We start from the raw sequence: 18,065 nt of genomic DNA on the forward strand, positions 1-18,065 counted from the left end.
TCCTTCTTCTGTACCAATACAATTAGGCTCCCACATGGTGATGAGCTTGGCCTGATGTGCCCTTTCTGCAACAACTCCTGAATCTGCCTCTTGATCTCGTTGTTCTCCAAAACATAGTGTCAATAGATCCTTCCATTGGGTAGTGGCGCGTTCGAGGTCAGATCGATGGAGTGCTTACCCTGATAGTGCCAAGGTACCCCTGTAGGTGAGGTGAAAATGTCCTTGTACTCCTCGACGACCTTGTCCATCTACTGCTGCTATGCGAAGGAGTCCTTTCTAGAAGCCATGGCCACAACCTTCTTCTTTCCCTAAGGGTGAATCATAAGGAAAACAAATTTCCTAGTTTGAGAAATTATCTTACTGCATTGCTTTGCAGTGATCAAAGAGATGGTGGTAGGTGGGGCTACCTCCAGTATCCTGTACAACTTATTGCCCAAAGTAATAATCAGAGAGCAAGGCCTAGAATCATATACAATATGTCGCTCCCACAAGTATGGTTGTCCTAATAACGCATCACAAACTTCAAGAGGAGCAACATCACACAGTATCTCATTCGCGAAGGGCTTGATGATGTAGGGAAGGTGACACTGTTGGCTGACACGAAGATCTTGTCCTTGGTGAAGCCACCCAATGGTGTACCAGTGTGGATGTGTTGTTGTCAGTAGACCCAAACGCTTCACGACCTCTGCTGAAATGAAGTTCTTTTGGCTCCCGCTGTCGACAATGAACTGTAGCGGAGAACCCTTCATCTACATCTGTGAGTGGAAGAGGCGTTCTCCCTCCTCTAGATCTTTAGGCTCATTCTTCTGGATCTTGGTGGTGGCCACGATGGCACTGGGCTTCGCGTCAATGATCTACTTCCCTTTGTCATTCCCCTTGTTGGGTTCTCACTTAGAGTTGGAACATGCGTATGAATTGGAAGCCTTTAGCTCAGCCAGTAGTGATTGCTTGGCCCGACACTCATTTGTGTTGTGAGTGGAGCTCTTATGGAACTCCCGTCATTTTCTCATGTCCTTCTTTGTCTTTGTGGTATTATTCTTTACTTGCGGCTTCAGCAGGTTGTCTTGGGTCGCCCTGCCTTGGCTTTGGCCTTTGCTCTGTGGTTTGGGGGTGCCTTTTCCTTGCTTCGGATTCACAGATCCAGAGTATCGTTTCTTCTATTTAAACTTCCACTCAATCTTGACAGCATATCGGTATGTCGTGCCGAGCGAGGAGATGCCTAGAAACTCCATCTTGTCCTGAATGTACTTGTGTAGACAATCACAGTACTTGAATACCAAATGTCGCTCAGAATTTTTGATACTCAACTTTATGCGGAGGGTATGGAAAACATTTGTCAACTCCGACACATCTTGGTAACATAGTTACTGATCAAATGGGAACTATTACCTCAAAACGGGTACTCGAGCCCAAAAATCCCCAAAAAACATGAAAAAACATCTTGAAATCGAAAAGTGTTGATGTCGGAATTTTTTTATTTTTTATTTATTTATTATTTATAATTATTATTATTTATTTATTATTATATATATATATATATATATATATATATATATATTTTTTTTTTTTTTTTTTTCACAGTAAATTTTCAATATTTTTTTAAAAATAACAGTAAAAAACAATAAAAACCATTTTGTTTGGTGCAAAAAACACCTTGAAATCGAAAAATGTTGATGTCGGAATAACGTTTTTTTTTTTGGTACATTTTCAAACTTTTTAGTAATGACGTTAAAAACAAAATATCGTGACTTTGAAAATTTTTGAATTTCTAATGATTTTCAAGCATGACATTAACGATAAAATATCACATCTTTGAAAACCCTTAAAATTCCAATGATTTTAAGCATGACATTAAATTTAAAATATCACTTCTCTGAAAAACCTTAAAATTCCAACAATTGTCAAGCATGGTGCTAAGAAAAAATATTTATAATTGTTTTCAGTGATAACATTAAAGATAAAATATCACGACTTAGAAAAACATTAAAAATCTTGACAAATTTTCAACCATGGAATTAAAATCAAAGGTTATGACTACAAAACAATCTTAAATTTTCAAAATATTTTCAGCATGACATTATAGAAAAACTTTATAACTAAAAAAACTTTCAAAATGAACACCTACATGAAAGAGTTATTATGCCAAGAGTAATTTCTTTTAAATGCTAAATGTATAGCGATTTTGAAATCTTAGCCTAAGACAACTTGATACATTGTGAAAAAAATTAAAAATCAACTATCAAATTGAACATAGTGTAGATGAGTTCAACCCATTGTAATGAAAACTTAAAGACCAACTATGAAATTAACACATTGTGGAGCAAACTCGATTCATTATAATGAAAAATTTAAAATCAACTATCAAATTGCACATAATGGGATCAAGTTGTTAGACAAGCATCATCACATACCCTAATATCTATATATATACATATAAGAAAGATACATAAGAAAACAAAAATTCAAAATTGAAAAAAAATAAAATAAAATTAATAACAAGTGAAAAAAAGAAGACAGGACAAAAAACTCAAATATAAAAAATATATATTAATGACATAAAAACGCTATAAAATGTAAAAAAAATTGACCATAACATGTAAAAAAAAAAAAAAAAAAAGTATAATAAAATAAAAACCAAATTAAAAAAAATTACAAAAATAAAATACAATATTAAAAAAAATTAAAAACTTACAAACAAAAAATAATCTCCGGCGATTCGGTGACCCCAAGGCCCAACTGGGCGGGGGTGACAAGGAGACAATTCATGACAAAAAATAAATAAATAAATATAAAAATTATAAATTATATATATATATATATATATATATATATATATATATATATATATATATGAGAGATTTAGAACAGTCGGTGAAGGAGCGCGCTGTTAAGGCGCTCCGTAAGCAAAGGTCACCGGTTCTAGTCTTGTCGATACAAAAAATCCAGCATGGTTTCCGCTGGTGCGGCTCAGGCCGGGTGTGATCCCCGGGTGACTTTGACGGCTTAGACGCCCCTGAGTCGTGGCCTCTCAGCGACAGGGTAAGAGTGATTTTCAGGATTCACCCACTTATCAACCAAAACATATATATATATATATATATATATATATATATATATATATATATATAAACCATTTTTAAGAAAAAAAATTTTAAAGTATAAAAACATTATTTAAAATAAAAACATTATTTAAAGAAATGTTAAACAATTATGGAAAAAAAAAATAAAAATCCAAAACAATTAATATATATATATATATATATATATATATATATAAACTAAAAAAATTTAAATTTAAAAAAAATAAATTATATTTTAAACTTAAAATTAAAAAAAAAATTAAAACAAAAATATTTAAATTTAAATTTTAAAATAAAATATTTAAAGTTAAAAAAAAAAATTATAAAAATTCAAAAAAGAGACTTAAATTAAAATTTAAAAAAATAAAAAGAAAAGAAAGAATTTAAAAATTAAAAATTAAAAAAAAAATAAAAAATAAAAAAACAATTAAATAAATAATAAATAAAACAATTAAATAATACCACAACACTCGGCCCGCCCTCCTCCTCCTTCCTCTCCCCTCTCCCGCGTGACCCTTAACCCATCCGCCTCCCTCACCCCCCTCTCCTCCCCACCCTCAACTCTCCCCCTGCACCCCGTACCTCCCCACCTGGTTCCCCAGCGAGCCTCCAAGAGGTCGTAGGTTGATTCCAGGAATTGGTCTGCGACCTCTTGGCTGCTAGCTGGGGGCCCGGGTGGGTCGGGAGGGGGTGCAGGGGGAGGGTCGAGGGTGGGGAAGGGATGGGGATGACGGAGGGGGGTCAGGTGGTGGAGGGGAGGGGAGAGAGGGGGAGGGTTGAGGGTGGCGAGGCGACGTGGGTGAACGAGGGGAGAGGAGAGGGGTAGGGAGCGGAGAGGGGAGGGTCGAGGGTAGGGAGGCAAGGAGGGTGAGGGAAGGGCAGATAAGGGACAGGGGTAAGGGAGAAGAGAGGGAGGGGGATGAGGGTTGGCAGGCTTTGTTTTGGATTGTGTTTTTTAATTAATTGTTTTTTTTGTTTTTAATTTTTTAATTGTTTTTATTTTTTAAATTGTGTGTGTGTGTTTTTTAATTGTTTTGTTTTTTAAATTGTTTGTATATATATATATAAAATTCTTGAATTTTTATTTTGTTTATTTAACTTAATTAATTAATTTAAATATTTGTTATTTTACTTATTTTTGGTAATTATTTTAAGTTTGTTTGTTTTGTTTTTTTTTTTTTTTTAATGCAGTCTTTATTATTATTATTATTATTTAACTTAAAAAAATGTTTTTAGATTTTTTTTGTGGATCAAATTGTTTTTCTTTAAATTATATATATATTTTTTGAGAAAAAATCATTTTTTTAATTATTTATTTTTTGATTTATTTTTGCTTTTTTTCATTAGTTTTTTTTTTGTTTTTTAATTAATTTTCTTTTTGTTTAGTTAATTTTGGTTTTTTTTTTTTTCCTCTATATATCTATATCTATATATATATATTGTATTTGATTTTTTTTGGTCATGTTTTTTGTATTTTTATTTTTATGTTTTATTACTAACGTGTTTTATGATTTATGTTTTTTTTTGTATTTTTATTTTTATTTTTATGTTTTGTTATGTTTTTTATATTTTTATGTTTTATTACTAACATGTTTTTATTATTTTTATTTTTGTTATGTTTTTTTATATAATTTTATGTTTTATTACTAACATGTTTTTATTATTTTTATTTTTGTCATGCTTTATGTTTTATTTTTAATTTTATTTTTATGTTTAATGCATTTTTTACATGTTTATAGGTTTTTTGTTATTTTGTATTTTTTTTTTCCATATTTGATTTCTTTTTCTCATTTTTTTTTTCACATGACAATCACCAACATTTAAAAAAAATTATCCACACTTAATTCATTAGAAAATTTAAAGTGTAAAAACTAAGCTCTCTAAACAAAAAGGGTTGATGCTAATCAACACTTTTCAAAATCAAGATGAAAATCAACAACAAAAAAAATGTTCACACTTGATACATAAAAAAATTTAAAAGTGTAAAAAATAAGCCCACTAAAAAAATGTGTTGATGTTGCATCAACACTTTTCAAAATCAGTGAGAAAATCACTAACATTTAAAAAAATGTGTTGATGCTGCATCAACACTTTTCAAAATAGCATGAAAATCACTAACATCGAAAAAAAAATGTTCATACTTGATACATAAGAAAATTTAAAGTGCCAAAAATATGCTAAAAAAAACAAAGTGTATTCTGGCATCACCACTTTTCAAAATCGGGCGATTTTTTGCTACCTCAAAAAAACGAGTACCAGTTCACTTTCTCGTTTGATCGGTAACTATGTTTGGTCCCTTCCCTACCGTAGTGTGGTCCACTTTATGTAGTCATCTTCATAGCTCCCGATAGGGTAATATTTTTCCTTGATGGTGTCTCAAAAAAAATCCCAAGGGAGTGCGGTTGAAAACAGTGAGGATTCCCTCTCGCCCTTTTGTTCACAGTAGGTTTCCTACGAGTCCTTGACGTGTGGGGTAGCCTTGAGAAGCGCAAAAATTATCTTTTCCCAATTGGAAAAGCTATGAACTGAAGAATATCCTTCCAACAAATTCAACCATTTATCTACAACGTTTGCATCTATCTGGACCTCAAATATAAGAATATAAAAGTTAATTTGTACATTGAAAGGAGTGACGCCTCCAGAGTGGCTGCTAGATGAAGACGTGTCGCTTGTGGGTAGTCGTAGGAGGATTTGGGCAAAGTTATCAATCATCGTGTTCCTCTGTTGCTCAAGAGCTTCCTCGAGCAATATTTTGAAAGGATCTCTTGCCCCCTCGTATTTCTTTTCTTCCACCATGGGAGGTTGTCAAGGTTTGCGAGGTTGGTCTTGCAAATGTTCAACTAGTTTGATCCCTAACTCCTTACACCCTGACCTCATTCGGGACATGCAAAGAAAAAAAAAAGAGCAGACCGCTCTGATACCACTGATCTGAACTTAAACATGAACGCAACAAATTACAGATATAACAATAAATACAAAGATGCAACAGAAATAAAACTTCATTTCATTAATATCAAAATACTGAAATATGCTTACAAACATAATGGAAATAAACTAACTTGGGCGATGGTAGCTTATCTTTGAGAAGAGATGTAGCGGCTACAGGCCTCTGAACTGTGTTACAATGAGGCTCAAGGGCCTATTTATTATTAAACAACAAGAGAAAACCCTAAACAACCAAAATCATAATCCCAGGAGATGTAACACCAAGAGTTTGTCGGCCTCGTTGGGGTTAGTTGGGCAACCAACTTCCTGGGGTTGTAATTTGGTCATATTATCTATGTTTGGCGCGTACGATACCTCATTGGAAAGGTATCTCTAAGTACTACAGGATTTTCAGTAGGCACCTAGGGCAATAGGCCTATTGCAGACTTAAAAAAATGTTGTTTAGGGGGTCAAAACTGCTCGAGAAGTTCAGGACCCAAAAAACTGCTAAAAATATTAAACGCTGAAATAAACAAGGAAACATATGAAACCGACTGGAGGTCTAGGTGGAATAGGCGGGCGAACACCAATATCCACCTGGATCATAGCTCCACCCATGCATCCTCCTCAATCGCCATCTTGATATGCATTCCATATGATATCTACTTATTTTGTCTCTCTTTTGGCATGTATGACTGTCTAGCCCTCCTGAAATAAAGACCCAGTGGCAAAATATTATGCACTATATTCTGACTCTCCTAGCTAACAAATCCAGTCAGAGTGAAGTTGGGAGAGTTGTTGACAACCATCTTGTATTTTGTATTTTTTTGATAATATAATAGAAGCTTTCTTGACTGATAATAAAATAATAATTTGAAAAATAAAAAATATAACAATAATGGAGATATACAGATTACAATGTTAATCCATTTTAAGGTGATTGAGTAAGCATGTACATAATGTAAAATAAATTCAAGACCACTTTCTATGCCTAAAAAAATATAAATAGGCAAAACATTAACATGACGTGTTTAAGGGAAACTAAGTCAAATGAGTCTTGGAAATGGTAGGAAGTTAAGATATGTCCAAAAAATAAACTAGATAGGTCCCTCGTAATGGAAATTGGGCTTGTTGTAACAATAAAACCCAAAAACTATGTCTAAATAACAAATGCAACCATAATATAAACTATCCAAAAGAGAATCCATGGCAAGAAACCTACATTACTATCTCTAAATAACAAATGCAACCATAACATAAACTATCCAAAAGAGAATCCATGGCAAGAAACCTACATTTAGGTTTGACCATACCCTACAACAACACTAGAGTTTGAATGTTGCACACTTGAAGAATCCTTGGAGGACCCCATCAGTTCAGTCAGGAGGAGTCTATTATTCTTTTTCACAAAAGAAGAGAATAGGGTTATCAAGAACCAATTTTGTTTTCCAACATCTCCACCTTTATCGAATTTATCGCATGTTAGTTTCCCTCAATAGTAAAGCATGAACAACAAAAAAATTGGTGTATCAGTACATTTATACCGTCAATTTGAACTTAGGGTCTCTAGCACAAATAGAACAAGGTTGGGGATGAAATCCTTGACCAATTGGTCCACATCTATGTCCTTTTGATATACCCTCTTAACTTTGACATCCTCCTCTATGGTCCTGATAAAGTGCTAGATATTGGTTAGAGTGACCTAATGAAGGGACGAAGTCTTGCAAACAAATTCTATGTCTGCCCTCATTTTATGGACTAGGGGTTTGACTCATTGAGAGGATAAAGGAGCCATGCCCAAAGCTAGAATACCCAAAACACCATGCCTAGAAAAGACTATAGTTATCCATAAGCATAAAATAGAACCAGGTAGAGCAAGTATTCTTACTGAGAGCGAGACCATACTTATTCATAACTTTTTATACAACATGGAGAACTAAAAGTAAAGGTCTCACCACTTCATCATGGTGGTAATTCTCCCCGCTCTGTTCATAATTGCCATCAACTTCGCCTCACCCTTCCTTAATGCTATGTTGGAGCTCAATGCCTTATCTTCATAAGCCCAATCCTCATTAACACCTTCCATGGTGTATACATGGAACAAGGTAGCTTGAATATTGCACATGGAAGGAAATTAGGGTAGAGGGTCATCACAATGTACAAATTGACAACCATCTCCACTAAACACTTGATGTAGAGAAAAATAATCTATATATGAATATAATTTTATTAAATAAAATTAAATGTGAACTTTAAAATAATTTCAATAAAAAATGAATATAATTCTCTCTTAACTTAGTAGTGAATGGTTTAAATAATTAAAAAATTGTTAGATACTTATAAAGTTAATATTAAATTATAAATTATATTTAATTTTTTAAGCCATAATCGGGAATATTTATATGCAAAATTATGTGCTTGGAGACATGACCTTACATCAATATTGCAAAAAATGAATTTTTTGCACTTGACTCTGTTGTTAGAGATATGCCTTCCTAAGATCGAGAACCAAATTTCTCTAGTTTCATTTGGCGCAAAAATAATTAGCTTAGGAACATAAAATCTCCAAAATGCCCCTAATATCTCAATACATTTAAATTGTATACAACTAACAAAGAGAAGGGGGACAAGCACCAATGCCTCCTGTCCAAACTCATTAGTAGGAAAAGCATTCAAATATGAGAGATATTCCATGGCCCGATAAGACGAATGAACATAAGAGACCCCACCTTGAATACGATGGCTTGCAGAAAGTTGAAATTCTAACCAGTGTTTATGAAGCATTGCCAACTCATCATCAAGATCCTACAATTTCACTCTGTGTTCCGTGAATAATTGCATGCCAACAATTAAAGTTGACCCTGTTTGGCTGTGTTGAAGCTAGAGATGCAATAAATCTTGTTGCAAATGTGTTGTGCCCTCTGCCCACTTCGATGGAGGGGATTTCCCCGGGATTAGTTTCACCATGCATTTAATGGAAACACCTTGCAGGAGCCCAACCAAAACTATTTCAAGAGACTTGATCATCACTCAAGCATAAATGACAACACATCCCAACACATTGAAAAAAGGAAAACTCCTTTTCCCCTATTAGAATCACGTAAGTCCCAACCCTAGAAAGTAGTTTTGGGAGCCCAAAGTCATGCTGACACTAATACTCGAGGGAGGAGAGAAGGTTCCATAAGAGACCGAAATTTCCAAGTTGCAGCCTAAAGAACAAAGAGGGAAATTTCCAAATCTAGAAGAATCAACACAATCCACACTGAAATAGAAATTTTAGCCTTGGGGGGGCAACATTGAAGGAAAACATAGAGGCACATACAAAGGGAATTCACATCAATATTGACATGTTCCCAAAACCCACAAGATACCTTCTTCTTCCCAAATAAAACCAAAGAGTCCCAAATTGACAATCTAACAAACTAATATGATATATCACACAAGGAACTTTGCAAATGGGAAACTTCTTGGATTACAAAATACTCCATCTCCCACCTTACAGTAACTTGATGTGTAGACACCACCTCCTGGAGCTAAAACATGAAGATTCTCAATTGAGGCATGGCACATTCATTCTAAAGGACAGTGAATGGCTACATATTCATCGTGCATCGATGAAAACCAATCTCCCTCCCCAAGTTATCGAATGTAACATTAAAACCTTGTTCCTCCTCACAATGAGCCATGGCCAACTCTTCCATATGCACACAAGTCTAAATTTGAGGGAGTAATGAGTAATGATGGACTTGTATGGGGGGCACGTGGAGGAAGAGAAGATCTACAACCCTTGAATCTAATTTAACAACTTGAAGTGATCCTTGCTAGATTAACCTAATTCAATCTTTTGTAGCTAGGGGTTTGAAAAACCAACACCCAATTTGATCCTTCGCAGACAAGGGTGAATTCATGGGATAAGAGTGTAGCAGACTTGATTATTGATTCATAATGGTTTCCTTGTTAATATAATTGCTTAATCTGCCATTTCTTCCACCTTGAAATTATTTTGCCTCAAAACATGAAAGCATTGATACTTAGAGAATCGAAATAGAATAACCCTTATATGACTAAATATTCAATTGAGAAGAGAGTCCTTAGGATTGGATCCATTTCGAAAGTGGCATGAAATGATTTTAGAGTCCCCCAACTATAAGAATCCTTTCAATATTGCTTGATTGGGACAAAGAAAGCTTTTGAAAGAGGCCATATGCTTCAATGTGATTATTAGAAGTCGTCCCCAAAATCCAAATGAAACTTGTTTCTTATTGTCCTCGAGAACTTAAAATAACACCTCACACTTATTAACAAAAATAAACACTATCTATATCAATATGCTTATACATGATTTATTTTTAAATGTAAATTTTAAATTTTATTTATAGCATTTCAACGGCACCATTTGAGATGGTATTAATTTTATCAACATATTATTGATTTGTACACTGTCGTGAATCTTCCACTAGACAGTTTGTCACAACAAATATGATAATATTGTATTAAAAATTTGATATTCTACCCTATTATAGTTTTATTAAACTCTAAGATCTATAGATTTAACTGTAATTAGTGCATGCATGCGAATGGAAATTATGCAAAAAAATAGCAAACGATAAAATAATCTCTCTCACACACACATAAGACACAAAATATGCTTCGGGAAACCCTTTTGGGAGAAAACCCAACTAAAAGGTGAGACTTCTTCACTCTCTTTCTCTGTCGGGAAATTTGGCTGCAGGTACAAAGAAGTAAGGCTTGTGGCTTGTGGGCTGCTACAGTGCACAAATCCTCCCTGTGTGCTCTACCTCCTATCCCTCTTGGCTATCTTTGCTCAACTATGGAACAAAATGCTCTCGAAAGAATTGAATGCCTCTTCCTCCTAGTGGTTCGGTTATAACACAGTCCGATAGCCTACTAGTGGTTAAATTTGACTACATCAACTCTTAACTGGAGTTACAATATAGACCCTTTTAGAGTCTTTTACATCACAAGCATGTGGCTAACCCCTTTTCCATGAATAATGGGGCTAACGCGACATCCTTCCGAATTATAGGTGTGAAAACAGGAAGGTCAAATTTTGAGTGGCATAACTTTTACATACGGACCCCAATTGGCGCGCTTCTTACACTATTGGAAAGATCTCTGTGTGTAGAACAAAATGAAAAGATGTGCCACAACGACAAGGTTTTACCCCCAAAAAATGTTGTTTGATGCCTCAAAACGCTCCCAGAAGGTTTCAGACCCTATCTCACCAAACTAGGTCCTACCGGTAAAAATGGGTCCCTTGAGCCGATTCCTCCACTTTTTGCACTCTGAATGTATTGAGATGGATGACAAACAATATAATGATAAAATCCGAATCAATTATATATATATATATATATATATATATATATATATATGAATGATAATGAAATATGTGCCTTTCCATTATATTTTTATGTTAATTTTTTATTTATAATAATTATTTTTATTTTTATCATTTATGATCAAATCATTATAAATATTTAATTTTTTTCTCTTTCAAATTTTTTAAAAATTCTATTCCTTTTTATTTTTAATAGAATAATATTTAAAATGGATTTAAGGGGATACTTCATTTTCACATATAAAATTCCATAATAAAATATTTCATTCAAAATAAATATCATTTATTATTATTATTATTATTATAATAAGAATATTTTGCTTTATTTTATATATAGTTAGTATGAAAATAAGGTGTGGCAGGAGTGGGAGGGGTTATCTATCGCCTCGATGAACTATTAGAGTTACAATATGCTTGGGGTTTGAGCACTACAACTAACAACCAAGCTGAATGTCTACCACTTTGGCAGAGATTAGTATTAACAATAACAAGAAACATCTCCAAAATTATGGTGTTCAGAGACTCAATGGTGGTGATTTAACAAGTGTGGAAAGTAAGGGGATCACATAACATCACCCTCCTCCCCATCCTGCTAAGGATTACCTTACAAATCTAGCAATTTGAACAAATAGAATTCTACCATGTGTACATGCAACTAAACATAGAAGTTGACACAATGGAAAACAAAGGGACAACATTGGAACATGTGTTAATGGAGATAGACCAAAGGTTGGCAATAAACCTCCCTTTACCATGAAATTACTCGACACATATCAGGGTCAAAACATAATAAATAATGACCCCTAACCGAATAAATTATACAATGTGCACATTGGGAGATATACCAATTACCCCATCTCTAAAAAACTGGATGTTGTTGTGAACATCAACAATCCCATGGAAGGAATGACGGCTCTCCTTAAATATTCAAATGCGAAGCCCAATGAAAGTGTACCATTGTCTTATACAACGTCACAATAAGCGGATAGATGTAGCCCCATGCATGCACAAGTGGCTACAAACTCCAACTATTAATGGTGAAAATTAGTGGACTCAAGTGGTAAATACATCGACCTTGTTAAACCATTCAATTCGCTTTAGAAGGGCTTTAATTATCTTTTCTTCGTATTGCTCACCATTTTCAACAATCTTTTCAATAAATTCATTGGGATTTCGTTATGGATTCGATAGCTCTGCAATTCAATGCCTTGGTATATTCAAACAAAAATGGGGGTGGATTTATATGGTTCAACGCCACCCTTAATAGTGCTTCATCACTATATGAACCCACCTGCGAGACAAGGTGGCTATCATTGCATGGAATTAGAAGCTTTGTGCAATAGAGAGGACCTCTCATGGCAAACTCGGGAACTCTATCTCATGGGTATGAGCAAGCCAATATCAACTAGCTCCTATAACATTTGTTGGAGGCAATGGAAGAGTTGATTAATGTTATGCAACAACAAAGTGCTTTGCAGGAAATGAAAATACAAACATATCAATTATTAATGGAAAAGAGGTATGAATTGATGCAAATCAAGATGGAGAAATTTCAAGTTGAGATTCAAACAGGGATGGCTGCAATGGATACTAGGCTAATAAAAATAGAAGAAAAAACCAATAGCAGTGCACATGCAACCTTGGAGGAGTTCGAGACCAGTGAGGGACCAACAAAGAAAAAGGCTAGAAGAGTTGGATGACAGGACCAACAGGTCAAGGACAATGGCGACGAGCTGCAAGGAAAATTCGAAGAAGAAGGATTGCCATTTGCCAGATAAACCATCATGCCTTGACAACTTTTGATGTTTTGTAGATCTATACGTTGTTATTAGGAGTTTTTTTAATAAAGATTACAATTTCCATCTATTTAGAATAGTCGGAAAAAAAACACCATAAACATATAATATCTATATTTTGGACTATTTAATACGGAATAATAATGGACCATGAAAAATTATATAAAGGTTATGGCCCATAAACCTACCTATCCTTATAATTTTAAACTCCTAATTGTTTATTAAAAAAATGAAAATATTTTATTTTTAAAATATTTTATTTTAAAAATATTATATAGATATAAATATATATATATATATATAAATATATATATATGATGTGTCTAACTCCATATTAAGTATGGAAAAAAGTATACTACTTCTCTTACACTTAGCTTTTGAAATAATTATGAATATATATAAAATTTAATTTAAATTACCACAAAGAATATTGACTTTCATTTTTTTACAAGTAAAAATTATGAATATGTATAAAATTTAATTTAAATTACCAAAAAAAAATATTGACTTTCATTTTTTTACAAGTAATAATTATAAATATGTATAAAATTTAATTTAAATTACCACAAAAAATATTGATTTTCATTTTTTTACAAGTAAAAAATACATTGATAATTTAAAATTTAAAAATAGGGAATATATTTCTCTTTATGCAATTCTTGAATAAAACTGAGTGCGACTTTGAAATAATGACTTTCAACTTCTTAAAATATAAAATATAGTAATATCCAAATTACAGATGAAAAATATATTGATAATCCAAAATATAAATTCTCTCATGTAATATGGATTTTCTTCAATAAAACTGAGTGTGACTTTGAAATAATGACTTTTAAGAGTTTTAACTTCTTAAAATATAAAATATGGTTATATCCAAATTACACATGAAAAATACATTGATAATCCAAAATCTAAAAATATGTGATTAGATGAAAATATGCTCTTTATGCATTTATCTCATTCAACGAGGATTTTCTTGAATAATACTGAGTATGATTTTGAATTTTTTTTTACATGTACAAAATATACTAATAATTTAAATTATAGGTGAAAAATATATTGATATTTCAAAATCTAAGATGAAATATTTTTTTATATTAATAAGGTTTTCTAATGAATGTGACTTTAAATAATACTTTTCATTTTCTTACTCATACAAAATATGTCAATTATCTAAAATTTCAAAATAGGTAAAAATATTTGATTGCAATGAAAGTAATCCTCTTTATATGAAAGAGTCATATAATGCGGTTTTCTATGAATAATATTAAGTGTGTTTGGAATATAATTAAGAAAATATATTAAATTTTTTTATTTGAATATAATTAGGAAAATGTATTAAATTATCATAAAAAATATTGATTTTATCTTTTTTTTTTAAAATAAAAAATATATTTAAATATATAATTAAGATTAAAAGAAACTCTATATATGAGTAATTTGTTTTGGTGGATGTGTTTTGAACCAACGAGTATGGTTCATTTTCAGAACAAAATTTTCTTATAATGTGATTTCCTTTAGATAACACTAATAAATTAATACATTTTAATAAGTAAGGATTAATAATAATAACTATTTTCTTATAATATAAAAGTTAAATTATTATTAAAATGATAAAATTAATAAAAGAAATTATTTTAATAAATGACAATCAATAATAACAAATAATTATTTATCAATAGAGGAAGATCTACAAATTTAAGGATTTTAAAGGATGTTTGGTGGTTCTTATTGATTAATAGAGGAAGATATACAAATTTAAGGATTTTAGACATGTTTGGAACCACGTTTGGAACCGCCAGTAAGGTTTATCTTCAAGATTAAATAATTATGTCAATTAGGTTATTGGGGTTATCTCTAGTGGTTGACCAAAATGATTATTTAATACCTCATTCAATTTCAATTTTGTGTGAGTAATATAATGATGATAAACACTATTGTAATGACTATGTGGTTATGAATATTATTATATTGACTTTCTGGCTTCCATAAAAAAAAAAAAATAAAAAAAAATCAAATAACTATAAAATTTATTAAATTGAAAAATATTAAATCATTTAAAACAAATATTTCCGTTAAAAAAAAAAAAACTAAATAATTATAAAATTTATTAAATCGGAAAATATAAAATCATTTAAAACAAAAATAAGTTGTTATAAGATATAACAAATTAAAAATAGAAATAAAAAATTAAATTGTTTAAGTCCCCAATATAAAATTGTTTCAAGATTACGATAAAAAGAAAATAGTGGATAGCATTGCATTCCAGAAACATAGTCAGTACATCTAGAAACACAGAAAAGCAGCCAAGTTCATTGTTATCTGAAACACAGTAAAGCAGCAAAGTTCATTGTTATCTGAATCCCATCATGGCCATGGCATTGGCTTTGTTGATGCCTCAATCCTCGAATTTTCTTCAAAAAACATTTGTTTCAAAAGCCCCGTATTTCTCCAGAAGGCCAAATGCGTTCATGAAGGTGGTCGCTAAAGTACAACTGGAGGAACCAGAAAGCCTGGGAGCCATTGGAAATGCAGCGATTGTTGGAGGTCTGATAGCAAATCCAGTCGTGGGTTGGTCTCTATACACATTGAAAACAACTGGGTGTGGGCTGCCGCCTGGTCCAGGGGGAGCTATAGGTGCATTGGAAGGCATCAGTTTTCTGGTGGTATTTGGATTGATAGGATGGTCTGTGTATACTAAAGTGAAAACAGGATCAGGTCTTCCCAGTGGGCCATTTGGGTTATTGGGTGCAGTAGAAGGTCTCTCTTATCTCACCCTGGTGGGCATTTTAGCTGTTTTTGGGCTGCAATATTTGGATTATGGGTACATACCTGGTCCAACTCCGGGAGAGCAGTGCTTTGGGTGAAGCCTGTTAAAAGACTATCTGCGAAATCTATGTACATTATTGTAAGACCATGTTTCTTTCCCCATTAATTCCTATGGTCTGAACTCGTTTTTGTGTTTTTTTCCGTGTATCTCTCTGTTCATCTATGGAATTGCTTACACCAAGCACAGGCTCATCTTATAACTGACCTGTTCAACTATTGTTGGAATGAGAAAATGGGTTTTTTTCGTGGCCCAATGGTTACAAACGTTATAGCAGTTGAAATTTGTGTTTAATCAATTCCTAATTTAAATTAATTGTATATATTATTTTCCGCTAGGGGCCAGAGATAGCCAATGGGACAGCAAAAGTGAAATTTGTGATTTACTTTATATACTAGTTTCCGCTAGGGACCGAAGATGGCCGATTAGACAGCTAGGACGAAAGGGAAGGCACCAATCCAGAAGTCGTAGATCAATGACGTCCGATGAAGATTTGGAAATTATAGTGTCAACAAACATTTCACCTTACATCCAAAGTTCAGGAAAATGTTGGCAATGAGATGTGCGCTAACTGTTGGTTGAAGAAGCCTCTAAGTTCTAGGTTGCTTTACAAATCTCATAGCCGTTATCTGATCAGAGGACTTCTTGCAGCAAAAATCATCCAAAAGGAGCAAATGCAACTTTCTAAACAAACAAACGGTATCATCCATGGGTTTTGTGAAAAATTGAGCATCTAAAGATGAAATTTCCCTAACCCTGACCCTCCTAATTACAAAGTGTAAATTTGTGATGCTTCAACCACATAGCGATAAGAACCCTCATATATGGTCTCGTATATAGCGCCAACTTGTCTATCATATATGGTCTCCAAACCTCACACCCATTGAGAAGAGAAGGCATACACTAAATGTGCATGAGCCAAACCAACCTTTGAATTTTTGGAATTGAAGTTGATAACATTGTCCTCCATGGTTGCTGGTGTTTTTGGGATTCAGCTAAAAGCTTAAAAGAAAGGTGAGATAATACTATTTTTGGGAAAATTTTAAAGATTCATATTTATCTGAAATTGTAAAACCCACATTCCCCACATTTTTGACACTGTGGGTGGGGGGCACTTGGAGAAACATTACAGCCATGCCTTCTTTTCGGGAAATGCTTAAGGAAATAACTGCCAAAAAGGGAGGTGTCTGGCTGCCCCCCTCTCCAAAAGGAGACACTTGGGTGCCCCCTCTCCCACAAAGAGATGCTTGGGTACTCCCTCCCTCTATAGTTTTTTTGTCCAATAACCTTCTAAGATAGAATAAAGATCCAGATGCCCCCATCCCATAGAATAGGGATGCTTGGGTGCTCCCTCTCTCTAGATTTTTTGTCCAACAACCCTCTAAGATAGAATAAAGATAGGAGATAGAATTTGGGGAGTTTGTGACCTTGATAATTAATGGTAATAATAAATTCTAAAGTAAAAATGTGAGATGCACTTTTACTTAAATTTTAACATTACCATTAATTGTTTTAGGATGTTTGAGAGTGGTTTCAACCTCATTGGACTTCATTTGGAGATAGTAGAATCTCATATTTCATTTATAATTTAACAAATTTAATATTTCTTGATTTTAGACTTTTGTGATCTATATTGATTTTGATAAAAGTCTTTTGGATTAATCACATCATGATTGATAAAGTTTTTTGGATTAATCACATCATGATTGTTGGTCCTGAGGATGAACCACATTAGATGGTTTGAAACGTCTACCAACAACTTAAATTTAATAGTGTTCAAGATTTTAGAATGGGTAGGATATTGTGTTTCCATTGAATTGCACAATGATGAATTTGCATAGAATAACTTATTATTGTTGGGATCTTATCATTATTATCTTTATTTTTATAATTTTAAAGATGGTGACCCCTATGTTAGTAACCCCATGCCCACCTCCTCCTGAATTTCCCTAAAATTTGGGGTACTCCCACACACCCTCCGACCCCTCCCTCCCTGTGCACCCTATGTTAGTAACCCATGCCCACCTCCTCCTGAATTTCCCTAAAATTTGGGGTACTCCCACACACCCTCCCTC

General features: G+C 33.1%; 1 protein-coding gene across 1 annotated transcript; it reads left to right on the plus strand.

Moving 5' to 3' along the window:
- The first annotated feature begins 15,400 nt into the window (after nt 1-15,400).
- LOC149258699 (anti-muellerian hormone type-2 receptor) lies at nt 15,401-16,139 on the plus strand. Its single transcript, XM_089372606.1, has one exon. It carries the CDS (start codon nt 15,533-15,535, stop codon nt 16,028-16,030), a length of 498 nt encoding a protein of 165 aa, XP_089228732.1. The 5' UTR covers nt 15,401-15,532; the 3' UTR covers nt 16,031-16,139.
- The last annotated feature ends 1,926 nt before the right edge of the window (nt 16,140-18,065 follow it).

Source organism: Pinus tabuliformis, chromosome 6 (assembly GCF_031772625.1).
Source record: "Pinus tabuliformis cultivar Carrire ecotype Pingquan chromosome 6, CPIR1, whole genome shotgun sequence".
NCBI classification, from domain to species: domain Eukaryota; kingdom Viridiplantae; phylum Streptophyta; class Pinopsida; order Pinales; family Pinaceae; genus Pinus; species Pinus tabuliformis.